This window comes from Phodopus roborovskii, unplaced genomic scaffold, assembly GCF_943737965.1.
Source record: "Phodopus roborovskii unplaced genomic scaffold, PHOROB, whole genome shotgun sequence".
Classification (NCBI taxonomy): Eukaryota; Metazoa; Chordata; class Mammalia; order Rodentia; family Cricetidae; genus Phodopus; species Phodopus roborovskii.
In genome coordinates this window covers 5,198,235-5,223,725 of record NW_026126480.1, presented here as the reverse complement: position 1 = coordinate 5,223,725, position 25,491 = coordinate 5,198,235, and the positions used below count along the sequence as shown (strand labels likewise).

General features: G+C 40.3%; 1 protein-coding gene across 1 annotated transcript in view; it reads right to left on the bottom strand.

Annotated features, from left to right (window-relative positions):
• Positions 1 to 23,351: 23,351 nt before the first annotated feature.
• LOC127227910 (lysosomal Pro-X carboxypeptidase-like) overlaps positions 23,352 to 25,491 on the bottom strand; it is a 78,599-nt gene continuing 76,459 nt past the window's right edge. The window contains exon 9 of the mRNA XM_051192260.1: positions 23,352 to 23,718. Within this exon, the coding sequence (XP_051048217.1) occupies positions 23,502 to 23,718 (217 nt within the window). The 3' untranslated portion in view covers positions 23,352 to 23,501. The remainder of the gene's footprint in view (positions 23,719 to 25,491) is intronic.

Here is a 25,491-nt window from a genome sequence, read left to right as displayed (position 1 = left end):
GGAACTGAGGGGCAAAGTAGGAAAAAACACTCCTATAACACAAAGTTTTCTAAATGACAGAAAGGAGACTTCAAAGACAGACATTCTGGATTTTTTTTTTTTTGTTTTGTTTTGTTTTGTTTTTATGTGTGAGACTGTTCAGTGACTCTCTCCTCTCTTTGTTTCCATGGACAGCTAGGCTCCTTTCCAAAGTTAAAAAATAAAAGACCACATTGTTCAGAGGGGAGCTAGCCTTTACAAGAAGTTTCCTCCTCAGCCCTAGGGCATATTAACTGCTGAGGCCCTGGGTTCTCTGGGAGCATTTCTTACCAAGCTAGTCTCTCAGTCCTGCTTCCCATCCCTCTCTCTGAATTCCTTCTGAAAAGCATTCAGAAGAAACTGGAATCTGATGCACAGACCCATACAGAATGCCCTGAGCAAATCAATGTGAAGATGCGGTCAGCCATGTGTACAGCAGAGTGGAGGTGATGTGCCGGCAGCAAGGAGTAGTTTCAGACAAAGAGGTTCACATTCAGCAACTTGTACCAGTGGCTCATCACTGAATGAATGTCTTCCATGTTACTGGCACTGGTGTATATGAGTGAATGTGTGTATGTGTCACACATACACATGTTCAAGGAGGCCCTAGAAGGAAGGTGGAGCACCTAGAACTGGAGTTATTTGTGGTTATGAACTACCTGACTTGGATTGGGTACTGAACATGGATCCTCTGGAAGAGCAGCAAGTACCCTCAACCAGTGAGCCATCTCTCCAGCCTTTTTCTATGCTATTTGAATCTTCGCTGAAGGCCATAATACCTGTTTCTAGGACTTGCCAAGAAGTTGGTAAAATGGGTTAACATAGGAACATCCTTGTGTAGCGTCTATCACGTAAAAGGGAACCAGCAAAACAAGGATATACATCAAGTGGCCACTGTGAGTGCACAGAATTAGTAGAGAGAGTCAGTGACAGATGAGAAAATGACAAAAGAAAAATGAACTTGGCACTAGATTGAACTAAGGGGAGAAGCAGAAGCAGAGGGAGGAGAAGGAGAGGAGAAAGAGGAGAAGAAGGGGGAGGGAGGAAGAAGAGAAGAGAGGAGGAGGGTGAAGAGGAAGGAGGAGGAGGAGGAAGGAGGGAGAATGAGGAGAAGGAGGAGGAAAGAGAAGGAGGAGGAAAAGGCCCAGGATGAGTTTGGTGGTAGGAAGCTGGTGGGTTATATTCCAAGTTAATCTCACAGAAAATAAGTGTTCTCCACTCAGGACAAAAGTAAACATCAGGTGGACAAGATCTATAAATAAATATTATTGGATGATTTAGAGACCCATAACAATTGAAGAACTGGAGGGAAAACGTGGCTGCCTTTGACCTGGTGGCCTCAAGATGGAAACGATACCATTTCTGTAATTCTGTGAACTTTATGAATTGCTGTTGACTCTCTCAGAAGTCAACTCTCAAGAGTCAATTTTCTCCTTCTTCCTTCCTAAAGCAGAGAGTCTCTCTTGTTATTTCTGCTCTGGTATTCAGATTATCCAGCCTGGAAGCTCCTAGATGATTCTTCTGTCTCTACCTCCCATCTCTCTATGCACTAGGATTCACTAGGATTATGGATAAACACCACCACACCCAGCTTTCATAGGTTCCAGGAATCAAACCCAGATCATCTAGCATGGCAAAAAGTAGTAGTTTTACCCAATGAGATATCTCTCTGGTCCCCTTTTTGAGTATTTTTATGTGAGAATATATATTATACTTACAAAATTATATCAGTTTAGGTAAAGCTATTTAAGTTTTGTCACTTTCTTAGTATTTTGTAAGCAGGAAATAACATACTTTAATGGATATTCTGGTATAGTTGATAGGTTCTGGGATAAAGCTTGAGAAACATAATTACACTAGAAAAGGATATATACACTTTATTGCTCTCTGGTTAACAATGCCAACAGCATAATGTCTAGTTTTCTTTGCTCTCAGCATTTCTGTGTGTTACCAAACACTCCCTTCTTCTCCTCTCTGATAAGTAAAAATGATTTTGTATTACAAGGAAAACTTATCATTTTATATGAGTGATAGAAGCATACATGCTTTGAATTTTACATTCTGTGTGTGTGTGTGTGTGTGTGTGTGTGTGTGTGTGTGTGTGTCCATGCTTGTGTCTGTGTTTGGATCATGACTGGTATATGGAGGTCAGTGGACAGACAGCTTGCTAGAATCAGTTCTCCACTTCCACTGCATGGATTATGGATATCAAAGTCAGAGCATCATGCTTGGGAATAAGTGCCTTCAACCACTGAGCCATCTTCATCCTGAAATGCAGGCTTTTACAAGTGTGCTATATTCTGGGCATTGTACCAAGTATGTTACATAAATTAATTATTTTTGTTCCCATTTTGAACACAGTGTAGCTCTAGAAACCAAAGGTTGTCTAACCATTATGCAATGTGACTTTTTTTTGATAACTCAATATTTATTCAATAAACCTAAGACACTCAAAATGATGTGTTCTAAAAAGGTACATACTAAAGTCACACAAATGTATGTGCAAAACTTAGTTGTTCATGAAGGGTAAAAAGGAAATATAAAATAAATGCTTAAGGAAGGAGAAGAGTTTTTCTGGCATAAGTGGAAGATATGTCTCTCTTCCTCAAGTGTCCCAGCTTTCGAAGTTAGCAGGTACATTGAAAAATAAATCATTATCGGAGTCTGATTCTTCTGTATTTTTGTCATCATTAACATTATGCTTGACGTCATGCTCAGCAGCCGTTGAGCTGGCCGTTATTCAAGGAACAGCCCCTGTGGCCCCTTTCGCTTCTGCATCAGTTGCTGCCTTAACCGATCCTTGGTAGAACTCGCCAGGCCCACCACAGGGGACTCATTCTTAACTTGAGATGCCTGGACACCTTCTCCATCATCAGGAATACAAATATCAGCATCGTTGACATCATGCTGTACATCATGCTCTGGGCGTTGTACTGGGAATGTACCCTGCAACCCCTTTTGCTGCTATTGTCAGTTGCCACCTCAACTGATCCGTTGTAGTTCGTATTTATGTCTAAATATGGCTCATTCTCACTTTCCAGTCCATGGACACCTTCTTCTCCATCAGCAGGAATACAAATATTAGGATGGCGAATAGTTCTTAAGCCTGCATTTATTTCAGTCCTCATCTGTAAAAGGCTTATTCAGTGTGCCGTGCTGCTATCTCATAGTTAAAGTCTAATGCGGCCCACCCTAATTGGTCGCCAATGAAGATCAACCCCTTTTCTCAGTAAAAGAACAACGAGGTCTTCATTGTCATATTTAACAGCATACATAAGAGTTGTTCTTTGGTACTCATCACAAGAATGAATATTTGCTCTCTTGTTTATCAATAATGCTGCTGCAAAATGCTTCTTGTTTATGAGGGTAAGAATTAAAGGAGTGAACCCATCTTTTGAGGTCTCATCTACATTGATTCCAGATTCGAAGAGACTGGCTGTCATTTCAGGGAAATCACTTTCTACAGAATGATGAAGGACTGTTTCCCCGTTGCGATCTTTCAAATTGGGGTTGGCATGATATTGAAGAAGACGATGTTTTTTTTTTTTCCCCTTTCTGCACTGCCTTTATTAATGGTGTCATCTCCTTGTTATCAGTTGCATTTATGTCACATCCTGATAACACACACACACACACACACACACACACACACACACACACCACACACCACACACACACACACAAGAACCAGACTGATTTATCCATTGAATGATGCAAAGTGGAGAGCCGTTTCTGTTGAATGATGCAAAGCGGAGAGCCGTTTCCTTTAAATGATGCAATGCGGAGAGCCGTTTCGTTGAATGATGCAAAGTGGAGAGCTGTTGGGCGTTTCTTATCAGTAGGGTCCTTATCAAATTTCTTCTTACTGAGGAGTAGCAAAATGGCACTCATATTCTGTTGACACACAGCTGTATGGAATTTACAGTGGGGCACATAGTGCTCCCTGTGCTTCCTCGTCAGTTGGGTGCCTGCCCCTGGGAAGACATATATCCTACATCAACATAGTGCTGAACAGGAAACAGTTACTCCTTCATTGTCGAATAGATGAGTAAACTATGGAGAGTCACTGCGTGGAGATATTTACCTGGTTCCTGATGAGCTACAGATTGCAGCCCCTGTTCTTGCAACTGAGGTCCCAATGTGACTTTTTAGCATTGTATTCTCTCTTCATTGTTGCATTTTCCCCCATATATTTGAGGCACTAGAGGAAGGAACATATAAATTAATATTTGATGCAGTAGAAAGACCAATAAAAATATAATGGGGTTACTAAAAATGAGAAAGATGCTTCTTTTGTTATTTTTCTTGCTCTGACCAAAAACAAACAAACAAACAAACAAACAAACAAACAACCCAGATAAGAACAATTTAAAGGAGGAAGCATTCATCTTAGCTTGTACTTTCAATGACTTCAGTCCATAGGCCTCAGCTCCATTGCATCTAGGCCAGTGGTGAAAGTAAGCTATTCACTACATCGTGGACAAGAAACAAAGAGAACAGAGAGATCTGGAACAAGACACAGCACCCATGTATATGCCCACAGTTACCTACTTCTATCTCCTAAAGCTTTTGGTATCTCCCATAATGGTTCCATCAGCTGGGAGCCAAGTTTTAAGACCATAAGCATATAGGGAACATTTCTTATTCAAAGCATAACCTTCTGCTCCTGACCCCCAGAGGCTCATGGCCATCTCACAATACAAAACACATTTAGTACATCTCCAAAAGCTTCCAAAGCACTAACTATTCTAACTTTGTTCAAGTTTAAGGTCTACTGAGACTCAAAGCTGTCTCTTAGCTGTGAGTCTCCATAAAATAAAAGGCAAAGTTATAGTGATAAAAAGGCATAAATTAAGTATCCCACTACCAAACAGTGGAATGGGAAATGACCAGGAAAGAATCTGGTAAGTTCTAATAAAAGTAAGAGCCCAGCAGGAAAAATACCAAATCTAATAGTTCACGTCTGATATCTAAGGCATATGATAGCAAGATGTGAGTACCAATGGACTTGGACAAACATGCCACTGTGGTTCTGGGCTGGCTCCACTCATTGCCTGTAGCTTCCTTTTGCAGAAGCATCCTGGAACTTTCACAACTTCTCTGCCTTTACCATAACTGCCCATAACAGCTTCCACATTGCCTTGTCAAGAACAACCTGCAAGGGACTCTTAATTGGCCATGTGTTGCCTAACCTTCCTGACACTCATTTGGAACCTGGGTGGAAGACTGAAAGACCTCCTAACTTTTGCATTCTGCATGCCCTTAGTACCAGTATCACATGCATGAAGTCAAGATCTCCCACAGAACCAACCTGTAACATGTCTGTGTAGTCTACAAGGGCTTGGAGAGCTGAACAAGGTTAAAATAATCCTGGGAAACATTTTTTTCAGATACTTTTTTTCTCATGGTAAAAATCTTTAAATGTGTTTACTCTTTTATATATTTGAGCCTACAGTGGTAGAGTCTGATCAATTCTTTAGATGCCCTGATAGTATCTTTTCTATCATTCCATGAAAAAACAGCTTGTTTTTAATGGTACTAATCTCTTTAAAATTTATGTCACTAGGCATGGTGGCACATACCTTTAATTCCTAGCACTAGGGAGGTCTTTGTGAGTCTGAGGCCAGCCTGATCTACATAGTGAGTTCCAGAACAGCCAGAGTTACACAAAGAGATTTTGTCTAAGAATAAATACATAAAGATAAAAAGGTTGCCTGTAGAGGAGTTGCAATGTGATCTCAGGAGGAGAGGACATGAATCTGGCGTTCTCGGTAAGATAAGACCATGTAGAAATACATATATTAGTGATTATGGGTTAATATTTAAGACAGAGCTAGCCAATAAGGAGCTCTAGCCATTGACCAACAGCAATATAATTAATACAGCATCTTTTCATGCTATTTGGTTTGGGACTGACATTGCTCTGGGACCATGGTTGGTGGGAAAGTGCTAGTAACAAAATGGTGCCTGCAATGTGGGTACTAAGAACTTCCACTTAAAACTTGACAAAAGCTTAAAAAGGGATTTTAAAAACAAAAGAACAGACAAGCAATGCTCTTGGTAGCAGCGGTTTTCTCAGATGGGCTCTGTTTTGCTAGAGACAAGCAGAGACTGTGGGGCTCCTTTAAAGGAGTCTACCTGACTCAGCATAAGCAAAAAAAAAAAAAAAAAAAAAAAAAACACCTGTAGTGAGATAGGCTCCACCCCAATGGGCGTGGTCAGTGTTACAGAAAGACTATCTCACTACAAACACCAGGGCACTTTCAAGAGGCCCTGCTAACAACTGAATGGTGTATACCAGCAGCTGACAAAGGCAGTAACCACATTTCCAAGCTGCTAGCATGCTGCTTGATGGTAGCATAGACCAAGACAGTGAGCACAGCTCTCACTTCTGGTCAGTAAACATACTCCGACCATCTTGGAAAATCAGAGACTAAAACAGCTGCATCATTAATTTTAGCAATGTTGTTTAGCAGATAAAATATTTGTGGCTAGAAGGAAGGTAGAGATATACAGTAAAGACATATTCAGATGAAGTAAAACCTAAAAGGTTTTTACAGTGAGTTTAAAAATATATGTAGGCTTGTGAGAGAAATGAAACAGGATAAAGTAATAATAATAATAATAATAATAATAATAAATAGAGTAACTGGGTATGGTGGCACATGCCTTTAATCCCAGCACTCAGGAGGCAGAGGCAAGCAGATCTCTGTGATTTCAAGGAGAACCTGGTTTCCAGGACAGACAAACATTCACAGAGAAACCCTGTCTCAGAAAGTGAAAAAAAAAAAAAAAAAAGAAAGAAATATAGAGTAATAAAAAAAGCCACGTAAAAATGAAAAATACACAGAGAGTCTGGACACTCTATGCGATTGTGTTGTTTTTCAATTGTTTGACTGCTGAGGAAATAGCAACAAGTTCTAAAAGAAATGCTGCTGGATTAATCCAATTTATATACTTTAAAAATGCTTTGACTTCAAAATTTAAGCCCAAGGACAGGTTACTGGGGAAAAGGACTTCTATCTTTGTTTCCACAGAAAACAAAAAGCTGTGGATTCCTTCCAGACTAACATGGTTTGATCAAGCAAGACCCCCTGAAGCAGTGCCCCAGGTGATCCAACATTCAAAACAGCTGGGATAAGGCAGCCTTGCAGACCACTACAGCCAGGATTTCTTGGGCTTCTTAGGATCCCTATAGTATAAACAGCATCCCCAATTAGCAGGAAGCAGTTTGGAGAAAACAACTCCCATATTATAGATAAAATATTATCTATAAATGTTTGTTTTCATCTATGGGGTTGATTATGAATGGCTAATGATCACACCCAATCTCTTTTTAAAGGTAAAAAGGGAACTATGATATAGAAATGAATACTTTGTTTTGGAATGGATTTTCATTTATTGATACAAATTTAAGGTCAACTTTGTGATATGCATATTTCTCCTTTTGTTTAGATATTGTGTTTGTATAGCTCATTTAAAAATGTAATGTGTAATTAAGCACAGATTGTAGCTAGCTACTTAAGTAAGCACAGATTGTAGCTAGCTACTTATGATAGTCAAAACTTATAGTTAGGTTGGTTAGGTTTTCCAGATATACAGAGATATATTTCAATTGGATAAGAATTCTTCAAACCTTTCAAAGACCTACAGAATATGGGATTTAAAATCGTATAGGGTTTTTCTTAACAGTGAGGCACAACTGCTCTTGGGAACACCACCTGTATCACAAAGGAAGACGGACATCGAAGAAACTCATTATGGAGTTTGCTTCCAATATGGTAATGCTAGCCATTTGGGCAAGAAACTTCTCTTGTCTGGACTGTTTGACTTTATGCTGTATAAACTGGGCATGCAGGACCCACAGAAAAGTGACTGCTGATACAAGATGGACAGTGCTACAGGGTTCCTGCTTCATGGAAGAGTTTGCCAGACATTCTACAGAACACAGAGGGAAATGACTAACTGCCAACACAGGTGGAACACTTTGAAATTTCCTGCTTTGTTGAGAAGTCTACCGGATACACTGTGGCCTATGGAAGGGCTAATTTACAAAAGAACTTTGGATGACTGTCTAGGTAGCAAGATGTGTCATTTATAGGGTTAAATTTTATATCCTTCTGTGGTCTTTGATGGAGTTGAAGATAGTTATGTTTATAGTTTCCCTTAGTTAAAATTAAAGATAAGTATCATATAAGACTTTAGACTCACAAAGATAGGATAGATGATGGAATATTTTCTTTAAATCTTGCTAAATGTTAATGGACTAAATAGTGTTAACTATAGTTCTTATTTGATAACTGTTTTGTTATATATTTTACTATGTTAAAGTTAAAACCCTTCTTTTTATTTTAGACAGAAAAGAGGAGATGATGGGAGATGTCATTCTGTAAATATATTTCTCTTATTGGTTAATGAATAAAGCACTGTTGGCCAATAGGAAAGCAAGGTAGGTAGGACTAGGAGACAAGGAAGATTCTTGGAGAGATAGGAGTAGTCACAATGTGATCCCAGGAGGAGAGGACTTGAGTCTGGCGTTCTCAGTAAGATAAGACCATTTAGAAATACATGTATTAGTAATTATGGGTTAATATTTAAGACAGTGGTAGCCAATAAGAAGCTCTAGCCATTGGCCATCAGCAATATAATTTAAAAAGAAAAAGTTGTCTGTGGAGATGGAAAGACAGCTCAGCAATTAAGAGCACTAGATGTTCTTCCAGAGGAGCTGGATTCAACTCCTGGCACTCACATTATATCTCACAAGGAAGATTTCTTTTGGTTTGTGGTTTAAAGGGATTCAGTTCATGATCAGTTGGCCCCTTTCTCTTTGGTACAACATTATTATCTTAGGATGAAATAGTGGAGTTAATTCTTCATCTTTACTTCATGGAAGCTAGAGAACACTGAGAGGAAACACAAAGATGCTCAGAATAAGAAGCAACTTCCTCTGACACACCTTGATGGCCTAGTACCTCCACCTTTGTTCTTTCCACCTTTTGAAATTTCCAGAACCTGTAAAACTAGTACCACCAGCTGGTGACCAAGAACTCGATGCAGGAGCCTATGAAGGACATTTCATATTCAAACTTCCTCTTCATGCTCTGTCAAAAAGTGATAACAGAAACTGAATATATTAGATTAGAAGAGATAACTTGTTCTACCTCTTCTCCCTAGTGAGTTCCGAGAATCTGACTAATCCACACATACTTTGAAACTCCTTGGTGAATGCTTATCTAACCATCAATTTAGTGTAACTATTGGATAAAGAGATCATTAAGCGGCAAAACCTGAAGTATACTAAAATGGTCCTAATTCTTTCTAAAAATAATTTTTAAAAAATGCTATACACACATATGAAGTTTGTGTTCATTGTCCTCTTGAATAAATTTGACAGCCAGTGACTTGGAAGGGGAGATTTATAAAAAGAATAGATGCTTTTAATTTTTATGAAGTCTGATTTATTGTTTTCTGTTATTAGTATTGCCTTTTGCTTCCTAACCTTTTGGCAATCTTTAGGTCAGATTGTTCTTTGTTTTCTTCCAGAAGCTTAATTTTAGTAGTTTATGTCATTGTGCTGTTCACAGAGCCAGAAAATAGAGTCATCATGGGTTAACTGTCATCTGATGAATGAATAATGGAAATGTGGTACCAAATACACAAGGTAATTTTATTAACCTGTAAAAAAAAAAATACATTTGTAGATAAGTGAATAGAACTGGAAAAAAAAAAAAAAAAAAAAAAAAAAAAGAATTATACTCAGTAGGATAACCCAGCCTAAAAAGACAAATGTTACATGATTTCTCTCATATGGTTATTCTAACTGTGAATTTTTAGTGTTTTTAACTTAGAATGCAAAAAGACCAAGACAGTAAAGGGTCACTTAGAGGGAATGGACAAAGAAGGGCCTTAAGGCAGAGAGAATAGTAGAACACAAATGATGTGAAAGGGAAAAGGTGAATAATGTAGACAGAATTATGTAAGTGAAAAGGAAGAAAGGATATAGGGAAGAAGGGAGAATGGAAAGAGAGACAGACATCACTAGAGATACATGAAAATGGCATATGGAAACCTGTCTTACAAGCCTATTTTAAAAAATTAAGTACCAAAACAGTGGTACCCTAAACGGGAATAATGCATCTACCAGAATCCATACACTGCTAAACAAAGATATCAGTGCCAGGTATGGGATACTTCCCTATTATAGGCTCTCAGCTTGGAAGGGCATAGAGACTTCAAAAACAATATATGCTATTGCCGTTGCTTTGTTACCTACCAGAATTTTACAATTAGACCCTTGTCTTAATTGGAGCCTCTATTGCTGTGGGGAAAAAAACCCACCATGACCAAAAGTAAACTGGGGAAGAAAGAATTTATTTCAGCACACAGTCCCACATCCTCAAAGGAAGTCAGAGGAGGACCCTGGATGCAGGAACAGAAACAGAAGCCGTGGAGTATTGGTTGCTGGTTTGCTTCTCACGGCTTGCTTAGCCTGCTTTATTATTATTAAATATTTTTATTTAATTTAGAAACAATCTTATTTTACATACCAATCCCAGCTCCCTCTCCCTCCCATCCTCTCTTGACCCCCACCAATCCTCCATCCCACCCCCCCATCCACTCCCCAGGAAGGGTGAGGCCCTCTATGGGGGGATCATCAAAGTCTGTCACATCATTTGGGGCAGGGCCTAGACCCTCTTTTGTGTATCTACCTGAGAGAGTAGCCCTCCATGGAAAATGAGCTCCCACAGACCATTTGTGCACTAGAGATAATTGCTGGGTTCACTGTCAGAGGTCTCATAGACTACTCAGGCATCCTAACTGACACCTACATTCAGGAGGCTTGGTTCAGTCCTATTTAGCCTGCTTTCTTTAACCACTTAAAACTGTCTTCCCAGAGATGGTACCTCAAAAAATGGAACAGGCAATTCCACATTAACCATTGAGTGATAAAATGTCCCCATGGGCTTCCCCAAAAGCCAATATGGTAGGGATATATTCTAAATCAAGGTTCCCTCTTCCCAAATAAGTCTAGCTTGGGTCAAGTTGAAAGAGACTAACCAGGACAACCATGATCCTGAAGAAGTCACACACTTTGGTCATGGGATATAGAAAAAGCAAGCTGAAACTGAGCCGGAAACTTCCTTCTACTGGCTGGCTTTCCTAGTGCCAAAGGATACTATGCAGACTTAAGGGAGAGGAAAGTCATCAGTAGTGTGTCTCAGCTGGGAAAGCTGCAATCTACAATAATGACTGGCCTGGCAAGATGCATCCATTGCTGTCATAGTGTCAAAAATAGTATAAGGATAGCAAACTTCTTTCTGATTGGATTCAAGGACTGCTCCCCAAGAGGGAACACACACCTGGTTCTATAAACCTGGTCAAAAGATTGTGGCTGCAGATGCCATAAGTGCTAATGGAAAATCACCACTATAGTTTTGTTAAATGGTCAGATGGTCAACCTACTTAAGTACTCATATTGATTTTCACAAAGTATTGCTACTCTTAGCCTTTGTCAATGAAGACTCTTATTGCAATGAGTAGTGGCAAACACAGAGACTCATTACTGGCCAATGTGATGAAAATAATGGGCAGTAGGTGCTCAATGCTAAATGGGTCATTTATGTCACCACTCCATAGATGAATGGAAAGAAAGATGACAGGTAAATATTTTTACAAAAACTCATATTCTGGACATGGCATGGCCATTGCCCCAGAACTCACTGCATTTGGGGATCCTGGCACAATATCTATACAAGCCTGGGCCTGTCAGCATTTCATGGAATGGAGAGGGCTTATAAGCCCCACCCTCCCTGAGGAACTATTGACAATGAATGGTGGCTAGGACAAAGACTGTCACTTTCTTCAATCCTTTACCCTCTGATAAGATGCCCATGCCCCCAATAAATGACTTTCCATCATGCTCATGCAAACAACCCTAATTAAATTCAGTGTGTCACACACACACACACACACACACACACACACACGTTGTTAAAGACATGAAAGGGAGGAGTTTTGTTTTAAAGGAGGGTTTTAGCAGGAAGACTGGGGAGAAGGGATAATGGGGAATGAAAATAAAATTTCATTATATACAGGTATGAAATTGTCAAAGAATAAAATTTTTCAAACATGAAATTAAAATTTTAAAAACTGAAGAGACACGGGTAAGAAACAGGGGTATGAAATAACAACCTCCATCCTCATCTCAATGACCTGTTGAAATGCTCTCAAGTTTCCTAAGGTCATGCTCTTAAATAATTTAAGCTCTGAAGGAGATGCCCCCACTATCCCTGGCCCCACTTGTGGGCAACAAAATTCATTTTCCATGCTGTGCCGAAGGAAAGTGTTTTTGACATTGTTCCATGGATGTTAATTTGACATATTCTGAGGAGGCCTCAAAATACCTTTCCAGTTAGCTCCAAATGAGAACAGAGGCTTGGACATGAACCGGTGGAACTCCAGGTCTTGGTTATCATTCATTTGCCCTGTCTATCAACCATCCATGAGACACTCTCCCTGTGGATCATGCTCTGCTTTTCTAGTGAGGCCTAGCCTGGAGGGCCCAGGCAAGGGCCTTTATATTGTCTCATCTGCCTGGAGACCTAGCCTGCTCCCACCAACACATGCTGCTTGCTACTGGTGTTAATAACAGGAGCAGCAGGAGGCTTCACACCAGAATGGGAGCTGCCTGGATAATTATCCAGTGGTCTAGGATCAGCCAGTAAATTATTCTGTGACTAGGAAATTCAGCAGGTTACCAGCTTCACTCAGGCCCACTCACTTTATTGCTCTCCCCTCCTGCTGCACTGATATTCATTTGTCTGGTTTACATTCAGGTCATTGCTCTTGTGACTTGTTTTTTAATGTTTGAGAGGTGAGCAGTAACCCCTTTGGGGAGTCTGCTAGTCAGACCAATGAGGTAGCTGTAGGAAAACAGGGAAGAGAAACATTTATTTGATGAGATCATTCAGTGACCCCAGGCATGCTGTCACTCGTTTTCTTTGGCACTTTTAACCACATTTCAATCTTTTTTTTTTTTTCCTCTCACAACTGTGACTGTCTACTGGCATGCCTGTTCATGTAACCTGGAAGAGTATGAAAGGGAAAGACCGAGAAAATTCTCAGTCTACTCCCAACTCACCCACTCCACTCCACCTATTCCAAAATGAAAGCAGGACATGCAAGTTAGTTTTCTCAAGTGCTGTGGTCTCTCTGAGGCATTTGCACAAGCTATTCCCTTTCTCTAACTCATTCCTCAACCTCCCCTTTTCCACACTCCTTTATATACTTCAGACCTTCCCTTGCATACATAGCACACTCCCCAAGGACCTGCTACCAACCCTCACAGAGCAGAGTCAGGTTCTCATCCCTCCTGGTCGGCTACAGAACTACAGAAGCCATTCCACACAATTGGGCTAATCCTATTCCGTTCCAGTTGCCTCTCCTCCTCCCTGTCCTGCCCTTCGCATTGTCAATCTGATAGAAACAAGAAGCAGCCACAGCCTTCCAGGCCTTCACTTAAAGGGGCCAACGGAAATGTAGGAACAGACAAGGAAAGACATCTCCCCATTCTACCTCCTAGGCAAGCCTAATGTCCAGTTTGGCTTCAGCACCATTGGAGAACCCTGCTATGTCTGACAGTTCTTGGAGCCTGAACAAAGGACTCCATTTCCATTTCCTGCAATTACTAGTTACATCTCTCCCCTCCCTTCCAGTTCACCACTTTCTATAAATGCATCTCAGTTACCAATCTATCATTCATTCTCATGAAAGGAGTCCATGGAAGGTTTCCGATTCTGCAATTTGAAGCATTCTCTAGGGTTCTGCACAGTACAAGTGACAACAGTTACCACTTTGCTGTAAACACCTCTCTGACAAATGGGCTATCAAGAAGATAGTTGATGAGGATATTTTCCCTGCTTTTCCCCATGAAGGTATAGCAAGGGAAGTCATGTTCTGGTCCCTGATAACTCATCATCTGTCCCATTTCATTACTGACCACAATCTGGTCTATATTCCTCCCTACACAATTGTTATTAAAGAGGTTGCCATCACCTATGCTTTTCCCTCAGCTTGGAATGCCCCTCTGTGAGAACATGGTACACATCTCCACATGTTTTGGAACCATCTTTAGTCACTGTCTCTAAGGAGTTTTTATTAACTTGGACTACACCATGAGGAAGAGTTCACACTATAGTATCAAATACCCCCCTTGGTCTGCCATTTACTGGCTATGACACTTTGGGAAAGTTATTTACTCATCTAACTGGGCCTCAGCCTCATCATCTGTGAAATGGGATGAAAAGAGTGGCTACCTGTCATGACTGTGGTAATTGAAATAGGGGAACTTATTTTTGAAATAATAAGCATTATTGTAAGGCTTTGATCTAATTATTAGTAGCCCAAATTATAATTAGTCACTCATAATATCCATTTTATAAGATGTATTTTATAGTTCTGCCTCCCTACAAGACTGTGACCCTCCCATCCCCCCCCATATGTATGGTGATGCCCTCCAGGAGGGGTCATCTAAATCTGTCAAGTCATTTGGAGTAGGGACTAGGACTTCTCTCCTGTCTCTAGGTTAAAGGAGTTTCCCTCCATGGGGGATGTGCCAGCAAGGTCCTTTTATGCACCAAGAATACATCCTGGTTCCACTGTCTGAGGTCCCTTAGACTTCTCAGTCCTTCTAGCTCAGACCCATATTCAGGGGGTCTCAGTCAGTCCCATGCTGGATTCCAAGCTGTCAGTCTGGGGGCCATCCTTGTTCAGGTCAGCTGTCTCTTTGTGTTTCTGCAGCATCGTCTTGTCCTCCCTCTCTGCATCTGGATTCTAGTTCGGCTCAGTGTTTAGTTGTGGGTGTTTGCTTCTGTTTCCATCAGCTACTAGATGAGGGCTCCATGATGGTGGATAAGTTAGTTATTGATCTCATTATCAGGGAAGGGCATTTATGATAGCCTTTCCACTGTTGCTCAAATTGTTAGTTGGGGTCAGTCTTGTAGGTCTCTCGACATTTCTTTAGGTTCAGTTTTCTCTTCGATCCTATAATGGCACCCTCTTTTATGTTCTCTCTCTCTCTCTCTCTCTCTCTCTCTCTCTCTCTCTCTCTCTCTCTCTGCCTCTCTCTCTTTTGTCTTCTATTTCTTCCCTGACTCGATCTTCCTAGTCCCACATGCTTTCCTCTCCTCCCCTTCTCTTTCTCCTAGTTCCTTCTCCATTCACTGCCCCCTGACTCCCCATGTGCTCTGGAGATCTTGGACTGTGACCCTCTTAAAGTTAGGTCTATATCCCCAAACTATGCCAGGATCATGAATAGTGAACAAATGTTTTCTTGGGTAAGTTAAATCATACATCTAGAAAAGACATATATATATTTTTAAAGAACAAGAATTTGAAAATTTAAAGATAAAATGGCAAGGAAAGTATTCACCATTTCATAGTGAGAGCTGCAGATCTGTTCAGACACTCTTATGTCTGTTTTGAGTTTTCCCCTTGATATTTGAAATTACGTCATGTAGCAGATGTTACTTTCTCTAGTTTAACATGAGAGAATATGAACTTCCACACTAACTCATAGAGCAGTTAGTGTGGAACGTCCTGCCTTTTCTCCCTTCTCATGCTTCACTTACCTACTGAACCACCTAAACAGGAAATAGCTACGCCCATCTTATAACTCGTGTCACTCTGTACAGGTAACAGTGATCTCCTAAATGCCATTCCCCAGAGCATCTCCTGAACTTGCTTCTAAGGATGCCAAGGAGAAAGTGCACAGTGTTCCATGTGCCCTGCAGAAGCCGCATGCATTTCAGATGATGCTGTGGGCATCTCCAGGCTTCCCCTATGCAATTGAGAAGGTGAAGCATAAGGCTATCAAAAGCTGCAAGCAGTCCCTTCCTCTGGAGACAGGCATTTACTAGAAGAAAGAAGGACCAATAGCTTTCCAGAGCATTGTTCAACCACATTAGAGAGGGGATTAAGCAGATACATTCAGCTATTCTAACAGATTTTCTTTAAGCCTTGAATACGCCTCTCACACTCACTCAGATAATCACATTAGTTTTGTCATTAAGAGATTCCTTTTATAGAAAGTACCTAAACCGCTTAAACCACCCAGAGAGGGTGCATATATTATCAAGCACCAAGGAAAACAAAAGAGATGTTTTGGTCCCACGTTTGTTTTCCTTATTCTTCAAAATTTGGGGGACATCAAGGTAGAAATTATTTTTGTAAATGGCCAGTGGTTAGAAAGCCAGTCTCACCTCCTCACCCTGACAGTTCCAGTGCAAAAAGATGAGGGAAGGCCAAAATGCCTTCAGGATAGAGGCCAGCAACAATTCAGAACAGTAAGACAGTAGGGTAGGAAGTGGGTAGAAATTGGTGTGCCTGCCTCTCTGCCACAGGAAATTCCATTTGGAAATAAGGAAGCATAGCATAGTACCTGGCTGAGAGTCAGACAACAGCCACGGCCACTTACTACATCTGTGGCCATGTTGTAGGACAGAAGGGAGTCTCTTCACTCCTGCTGGTCTCAGCATTGCTCTGACCTCCTGCCAGGGTTGCTGAGGACCTCCATGAACCAAATGACAGAAAAGATGGGAAGAAGAGTTCTGGAACTGCCAAGTATGATCCATGTGCTCAAAGGGAAGCTTTCTGTGGCTCTCTTTTGATCTGCCTCATAATAATACTCATAATAATAAGAGTGGGGGTTATATCTGGCTTTGCTTTTTTTTTTCTTAACAACAATGTGATTGGTGCCTAAATCTAGGTGCAGAATGTATGCTTAATCATTTTTCTCAATACATGTGCTCTTACTGCCTTCCCACTGCACTGAGTCATCAACCTTCCTGCAAACTCCCATCACTCAAATCCAAGTTTAAATGCTATTCTCAGACCTTCAGGATAAGACCTTCATCACTGCCATATTCTTGCTTTCCAACTTCCTCACATAATACAAATTCTGACCCCAATATTTTTAACCACTCGACACTATAATGATCTCTTCCTATTACCCTTGAAGGCCATAAAAACATCAGGCTTTAATCCTTATTTCATCTTATTATTGCTCAGTACAGATTTGCTGTTAGATATGTGTTTGTATTGACTAATTGTAAGGGAACGAACACCTCAAAAACTTGGTGTTAGTTATTCCAGGATAGAAGTTACTTAAGCTTCAGTGCCGATGACATTGAACTTTAGAGTAGGTATTACACTAAATGCTCAGGTGCTCATGTGCTGTTCAGAGAACAATGCAAGGCTGTTGAATGACAGCCTTGAGCTATGTATCAGATTTTCATCTCTTTAGAAAAGTACAACAAGGAGAGTCCTTAAATATGATGGAGATGATTTAAGATAGTCCTTAACATCAGTACTGTTGTCTTCTCAACCACATAATTCTTCCTTGTGGCAGTGAGGGACTGCCACTAACTGGGACCACTGATTTAGATATAAAGAACAGATTCTCAGGCTGGAGAGATGGCTCAGTGACTAAGAGCTGAGGGACTTGGGTTCATTTCCCAGCACCCACATGGCAGGTCACAATATCCATAACTCTGATTACAAAGATTCTGACATCTTCTTCTGGCCTTCTAAGGTTCTCCAAGCATGTGCTTCATTTACATACACATAGTCAAAACACTCAGAGAATACATCTTAGATAAATAACATGCACCTCAGACAAAAATAAATAATCTTAAAAAAAAAAAAAAAAGAGCTAGAGTTTTGTGGTAGAAGACAGGACCAGATGGCCCTTGAGGCAAAGATCCCTTTCTGTACCGCTCAGATTCTGAACCCAGAGCTAGTGTCCCAGGATTATCCTCTGATATCTAGCAGCAGGAGCTTGAGGGAGCTGGTCACATCACAGCTACAATCAAACAGAGAGCTACTGATAAATGCATGCAGCTCAATTTTTCTACTCCATCCAGTCTAGGATTTCCTATTGAGGGAATAGTCCCATTTATTAAGATGGGTCTTCCCACATTAATATCACTGGGATAATCCCTCACAGGCATGCCCAGAGGCCAACACCCAGAGGTTAAGTCTAGATACTGCCAACAATTAACAGCAATCATCACAACTATTAACCTTTCATAGCCAATAATATTCTTTATTAAACCTCTCTCGAATCATTCATATCTAATCTACATGTCACTACTCAAGCTACCATCCATGGACAACTGCAATAGTGGTCTATGTTATTGCTTTACCCATCCCCCACCTCCAATGCTTATTCAACTCTATAGTTAGATGGATATTTTTCCAATGAAAAACTGTTCCTGCCATTCCCATGTGAAAGATCCTTTGCACTTTCTCATCCTTTATGTCTTTATCAGGATCTGTTTATGTGAGCATTCCCCTGGCTCATGTCTTTATCTTGATTTAGGTCATATTCTTGCATTTCATTCAATATGCCATACTCAGAGCTTTTACATGAGACATTCTTTCCACCCACTTTCTGGGTATGCCTCCCCTTTTTCATTGAGAGGACAGCTAAAATACTACATCTCAGAAAGGCATTGTTATCCTTTCACACTCGTTCAGATTCCTAGCTAAAGATCCCGAACAAACAGCCAATAAATACTCTGCAACTCTTAAATTTGAAGTACCAATACACTGCATTGTGGGATAAATGCATGAGCTGCCTTTATCCCACTAGAATGTAAAATTGGGACAGATACAGTTTTCTTTGTCACCTCCATCTTTTCTAAGTTCTAGAACATAGTTTTGTACTTAGCAAATGCTCTGGTAGAAAACAGTTGCAAAAGCTGAAGAAGCTCAGTGGTAGAGCACCACCTAGCACTGAACACACTTTAGAATAGAGTCTCAGCATGTCGTGGGGAGGGAAATGAAAGAAAAGGAAAACTGGTTTTGGCCATCATGTTATACAATCACATTGTGTATTTGCAGAAGGCAAATATTGTTTAAATTGTAATTAGGATATGCTGGCCTATGGATCATTCTACTATATATGACACTGGTATTTTGTCAGATATCTGTCTTCCAAGCAGACATGATGAGATTGAGTTGCCTGACCTGTTTCTTCTTTACCCTAAGATCTATAGCCATGTTTTCAAGATCCTGCCCTTTGCTAGCTTCCTGAGATTTGAGAATTTGTGAGGCACTAGGGACACCACTCTGGGAAGTCATCCTGGGGCTGTTGTGAGAAGATGCTGGGTGACAGAGAACAACTGCAGGACTTGCAGCCTGAAGCAGGGCTGCCACCCTCAGACGGGTCAGACACAGAAACAGGTGGAGATGAACAGGAAGGGCATGCCCTGTCTGAAGATACTCAAATCCAGAATGCTTTTCAATAGTGGTTGTCAAAGCATGATGTCCCAAATCACTTGGCAGCCAGCTAGACTGTTAGTTTCCTGAGATTCACCCCAGAATAATCACCAAAGTCTCAGTGGAACTCAGCATTGGCATGTTTATAGACTCATTGGAAGTTCAGTCTTATGGTAAACTGTAAACAGCTCAGAAACAAAGCTGGCCCCTCCGGCTGGCACCTAGTTGTCTTGGTTGGAAGCCAGAGACATAGACTGTACCATCTTGAATTACAGACTTGGCAGGCCCCAGATCTATTTCATTTCGATACTCTAGTGACCATAGCCCTGGGAGTAATTTTGGTATGGTTTCAATAAGTTAACCCTTTGTTTCAGACAATGGTATACTGAGACTTTGGTGCTGAAGTTCAAAACAAAGCTACACTAGTAAAATGAAGCATAATAAACTTGGAATCAACTCCAAGTTGTGCCAAAGAGTGAGTTGTGAGGCTGTAGACAAGCCCCTTCCAATGGAGTTGATGGGCTGGGCTGGATTGCTGAGGAATGTTCTTCTTCTCACATGCTGGTCTGGAAACTGTATTCTCTGGAGAATTCCCTGGCCCTATCTAATACTAAAGAAGTTTCCTAAACTTTTTTGTAAAGGATTTTTGTTTTATTTAGGGTGTGTGAGTGAGAGTGTGTGTGTGTTAGTGAGAGAGAGAGAGAAAGAGAGAGAGAGAGAGAGAGAGAGAGAGAGAGAGAGAGAGAGAGAGAGAGAGAGAGAGAGAGAGATCGTACACATGCAGGTTCCTGTGGAGGCCAGAAGAGGGCACTGATCCCCTGAAACTGAAGTCATAGGCAGCTTACAGCTGATGGAAGAAACCTGGTTTGCTGCAAAACCATCAGGTACCCTTAGTTGCTGGGCCTTCTTTTTAGAACCTAAATTTCTTTAGTGCACCCATTGCCTCTATGGTAACAAAAGCAGAAAAAGAAAACAACAACAACAACAAAAAAAAGCCCCATATTCTTTGTCTCTTCTTCCTGTCTGATGAATTCAAAGGGGATCTAGTGGAAACAAGCTTTCCCCTTTTCCTTACAAAGACTCCCAGTATGTTGCCAGGCTGTTCTTAAGCTTACAGATTCAAGCTGGCCTGCTGCACCAGCCTTCCAAGCACCCAGAGTTACAGGTATAACCACTGTGAGCACCAGTAAGCTCCCAGGCAATGCCCACTAGTGTTGTAGTGGTATGACTATTTGGAGAGTAACCAATTATTTTCTGGTTGGAATTGTGGCATGTTCCACAGGATTGAATTTACAATTGGTATTATAAACTTGGTAAAAGGCCCACAGCTGGGAAGAACATAGACCCTCTTGTTTTGCTAAATTAACATTATGTGTCCATAGTGTTGCCTTCTAGATGTTTCTGTTTATGCCTATGAGAGCTTTGGTTAGGGGGGTTTCTTTCTGTAGTGGGCAGCAGTTGTTGCAGAGACTCATAACTGACCTAAATGGTGAGCATAAACAGCTGTTGGAAGGAGCCCTAAATAGGACATCTATACCTCGCCTTCCAAGGCTCATGGAACATCAATGAAGGGTGGGGGTAAATAATGTAAGGGCCAGAAGGAGTGGAGTGATATGCAACTCTGTTCTAGGCATGACATTGACAGCTACACTTTTGAACCTACAGTCGCTGAACCAGTCATTCACAAGATTGAGCCTATTGTGGAGAGCCTATTGTGGAGAGGGAGGTTCCACCCTCCCAGGGTGGCTGGCAAAGGATATACCCTTTCTTACATGATGAAGCCAGTGGTATGTTGTCTATGGTCTTGTACAAAAAAAAAATAATAATAATAATCTCAGTTATGCTCCTGTGAGTGACCCTAGTGAAATATATTGGTTCACAATTCAAAAACAAACAAAAAAAAAGTTGTGAAAATAGAAGGGAGAGAGTCAGTAGGAATAGGAGGAAGAAAACCAGAGAGGGACACTGGGAGAAATGTCACAATGTCATAGCCCAGTATACCCTATGACTAGAATATGCTTTAGATTGTTTTCAAAAATAAAGATATTAAAGAAAAATTAAAAATAAAAGGATAAATAACAAATAAATAATAGACAAAAGTAAAAAGAAACATCCAGGCCAACTTAATTTTAAAAATTAAGTTTTGAGAGGTTTGGGCTATTGTTTTGAGTTTTAGATTTGGTTTTTATTTGTTCGGAGAGGACTGTCTTGTTTTTTGTTTGTTCGGGTTTTGTTGTTGTTTTGATTTTGGTTTTGGTTTTTTTATTTTTCTTTTTTTTTAAGTCAACTTTGGTTTTTTGGCTGGCCTGAAAGTGACTATGTAGGCAAGGCTTCCCTTGTACTTGCAAAGCGTCCTTCTGTCTCTGCCTCCTGCGTGCTGGGATTGAATGTGTCTGTTTGGCCACTTTTAATAAGACTTGGTATTCTCATTCATTTTCAACTTAAATAAAAATTTACTACTGTATATTTAGATTAACTTTATACAAAATCTAAATTATGCTGGCCAGGAAAAAAAATCTTTCTTTTTAAAATTCGTTTCTTCAGAAAGACATAATAATCCAAATAGTCAATGTTAAATGAATTCTCAAAGCAATTATGGATTCTAAATAAGTAAAAACACATCAAGGAGAATGAGCTAAAATCCTAAAATAAGAATGTCCCATATTAAAACCCCAAACCTGCATCATACAAGTTCTTAGTGGACAAAGAATAAGCTTCCAAGCAGACAAAGCTAGTATTGTCTTGACTTTAACAGCTACCCAATAGACTGTTCTCTGATGCTGAACAAAGTAGTAACCGAATTGTTTCGATAGAATGAAATGAAATAACAGCCCATTCAAATAAAACCTGAAGGTTTCCAAAGCAAGACCAAGACTTTGCTGTATGCCAGGGAAGTAAGGGAAACAGCTCCTCTTCCCAATCAAAACTGGTTTTTGAAGTGGCCAAGCTCAAGTATACTTTTTAAAAAGCATCAAATGTTCTCTAGCACAGGTTTAAAAAAAAATCACTAAGAAAACAAAGATACTAGGAAGAAAAGCTAATTAGGCAGAGAAGAGACTGTTAGTCTCTGTCCCTAAAATGCTTGGGTTCAAATTTATTTCTGATCCTAGAAAAGCCCTTTGGAAGAAAGGTCTCAGAGTAAGAATGCTTGAAATTTCCAACCCCTTGGAAATGGGAAGGGTCCATCATTTATTAATGTCAAATATGCTGCCTGCAAGAATTAGTGTGCTTGTCTTCCGGAAGCCACACAGGAAAGTCTCCACGCACCAGCCACTTGGTGCCCTGCCACTTAGGACTCTAATGATAACCAGTGACAACTATCGGGAATTAAAATATTTTTAAAAGACAGTCAGAACTACATTATGATCTTTGAATAGTTATTCTTCAAATTTAAAAGTCTTTTTACTTAAGTGTCATCCGTGACCATGACGTAGAGCCTGTTTGAATTTAAAGTGAAAGATCGAAGTTTTCCTAAATTGGCATAATTTAACTAAATTACCACAAAACTGACCTTAGAAACAAAGAGAAACGGAGCAGGAGAAGGCCAGATTTCTCCCTGGCAGTGCCCACACACAGTGGCAAATATCCCAGAACTAAGGAAATCTGCCAAGGGGGGAAAGAGCAAAAGAAAAGACCTCTGAAAGGACCCAGCCCAGGCACACTGCCTTCCCAACAGCTGGAGCGGATGGGAGCAACACACAGGTAGGTCTGCCTTGTTCTTTATTGCAGCCCAGTTCAAAGGCAGTCATCGAGCTCAAAGGCAGTGGCCCCGTTTCCTGGATTGGCATCACACATCCTACCAGCTGCAGTTGCAGCGTTTTTAATCTAGCTTCTGCTTCTCCTCTTGTGGCAGGAACGGGGACCAGAGACTTCAGCCTCGAAACCAAGGAGACATCCTGGCTTGTAGAGGCAAGAGGTGCCTGTCCCTCTGGAGAAAGACAGTCAGGAACCATGCCAGTTCTGATGGCATGTGAGCTGCCATGATGACAAATTCTTCCAGGAGATGATAAAAGACAAGGAGGACGGAGCATTCCCGGGGTGGGATGGCTGTGCCCACCCCTGTCACTCTCCTCTGTCTCTACCTTGGCCCAACAAATATAATGACAAATGAGAGAAAGTAATTACATATAAAAAAAATCAAAGTGAACAGGTATGTGGGTGGAGTGAACATAAAAGAAGGTAAAAGCAGTTGCAAAAGTTGCTCAGGGCTGCCTTCTGTAATTGCTGTAGAAATCTGAGATCCATTGTTTCATGTGTTTGACTTCCACAGAACGGGCTAACTGCAAGGATGGGGGATCTGTGTCAGTGCTGGCTCGGAGATCTAAATGGTGGGCCCCCTCTGGGATGTTGACTGCCACCAGGGTATCAGAGAGATCTTCAGTAACTCCACCTCCTGACCATGGGTCCAAGTCACCATTGCTACAAGTGAGGGAAACAAGAAAAATTAAGATTGCTGATTCTTTATGACCACATTCAAATAAAATATGAGAAACATTCTTTATGTATAAACCTGAAAATATAAACAAATTGGGAGGTTTGGTCTGAGGATCAACTTGGTCACATTAAAAAGTTTCTTGATGCTTGTTTCATATCATTTCCATAAAACACCGAACCAAGGAAGACTGAATCTGCGGACTTCCTGGGTTAACATAGAGCAGGGATGTCCAACCTCCTGGCTTTTCTAGGTCAATTTTAGTCATGAGGAATTTTCTTGGCCCTCATATCAAATGCACAAACACTAACAACACCTGATGAGCAACAAATAACCTGTGTATAAATTTTGTGATGCGTGCCACCCGAAAATCAGAAGTTCTCACATAACAAACCTTACTCAGTGCCTTGTTCAAAGGGTCTTTTATAAAAAAGTGGAGCAGGTGACAAGTTTGCAAATCACTAAAGAAGAGAATGAACATATCAAATACTGAAACTTCACTAATTTTTTTATAGTATTTGTTATAAATGCAAAAGAAAGGAGGGCAACGTGAGATCAGTGGGATATTTGACACTGTATTTTTAAAAGAAATGCATTAATATTGGGTTTGATGGAAACACTCAGTACTCATTGGATATTTTGGCTTTAATTCTCAGTGTGCTTCCTTCTTGTAAATAATTGCTTGCAAACAACAAAAAGTAGTAATATAGACAAGGCATGATTGTGAATCACGGATAATAGGACTCTTAAAGTTTTGTAAACACACATGGTCTTATTTTTGAGTGTCAGCCTACAGCCCCATGAAATGGTTGAAAGTTGTTGAAAGTTGACAGGAAACATGCCTATAGTGACTGAATACTGAACCATAAGTATACCAAATATTCATGAAAGCTTGAAGCCTGATTTCAAATTCTTGTGTCAAATTGACACACAAGGCTAAACACCTTTTACAGTTTACAGGATTGTTTTGCCAGAGTACTGAAATGCATAGAGGTGTTTGCCTTATTTTGAGCTTGCTATAATTTCAGTTTCAATCACAACACTGTTATGAACTAGAAACTGTATTGACCTGGTAAGTTAGTTTTCATCTTGAAGATACATGTTCAACTGATTTGAATGAGTGACTTAAATCTGTTAAAAATGTTAAATCTATAAGCCAGTTTCCATCATCAAGTCCTTTTTTATTTTTTTTTTTTTGATATCGTGCATCACTTAATAATACCTTATTAGTTTTGAAATCTTCTCAGTATTTGGCCACAGCTTAAAGTAAATGACATCACCATAGTCAGCATTAACACTTTTAAGGAATTCCTACAGTTGGCAATTGAATCCTTTGGCCCTTATGAAATTGACCATCTTGATGATGATTTGCATGATGCTATCTATTCTAATGCTTTGTACATTAATAAACTCACCATCAGAAAATGGTTCTGAAGTGTTGCCACTAAATATGCTACCACATAAATAGCTGTTACTATAGTATCCATTTTAGATGTAACTTCTTTAAATCATGCTTAGCCCTCTTATATAAATTAGCAATCAGTAATATGTAGCTCATATATGCCTACGGGCCAGTCTGGTCCAAGTAATTCTTCTATTGAGGTTCCCTCTTCTCAAGGGAGTAGGTTAGCATCAATTTAACAGCAGATGTATCTCATCACAGGAGTCATACTGGGATTTATAAAATAATAATAGCCAAGAGAATGTATTTACTTTCACTAGAAAAATAGGATGCAAACTTTAGGCCCTTCCACATCTTA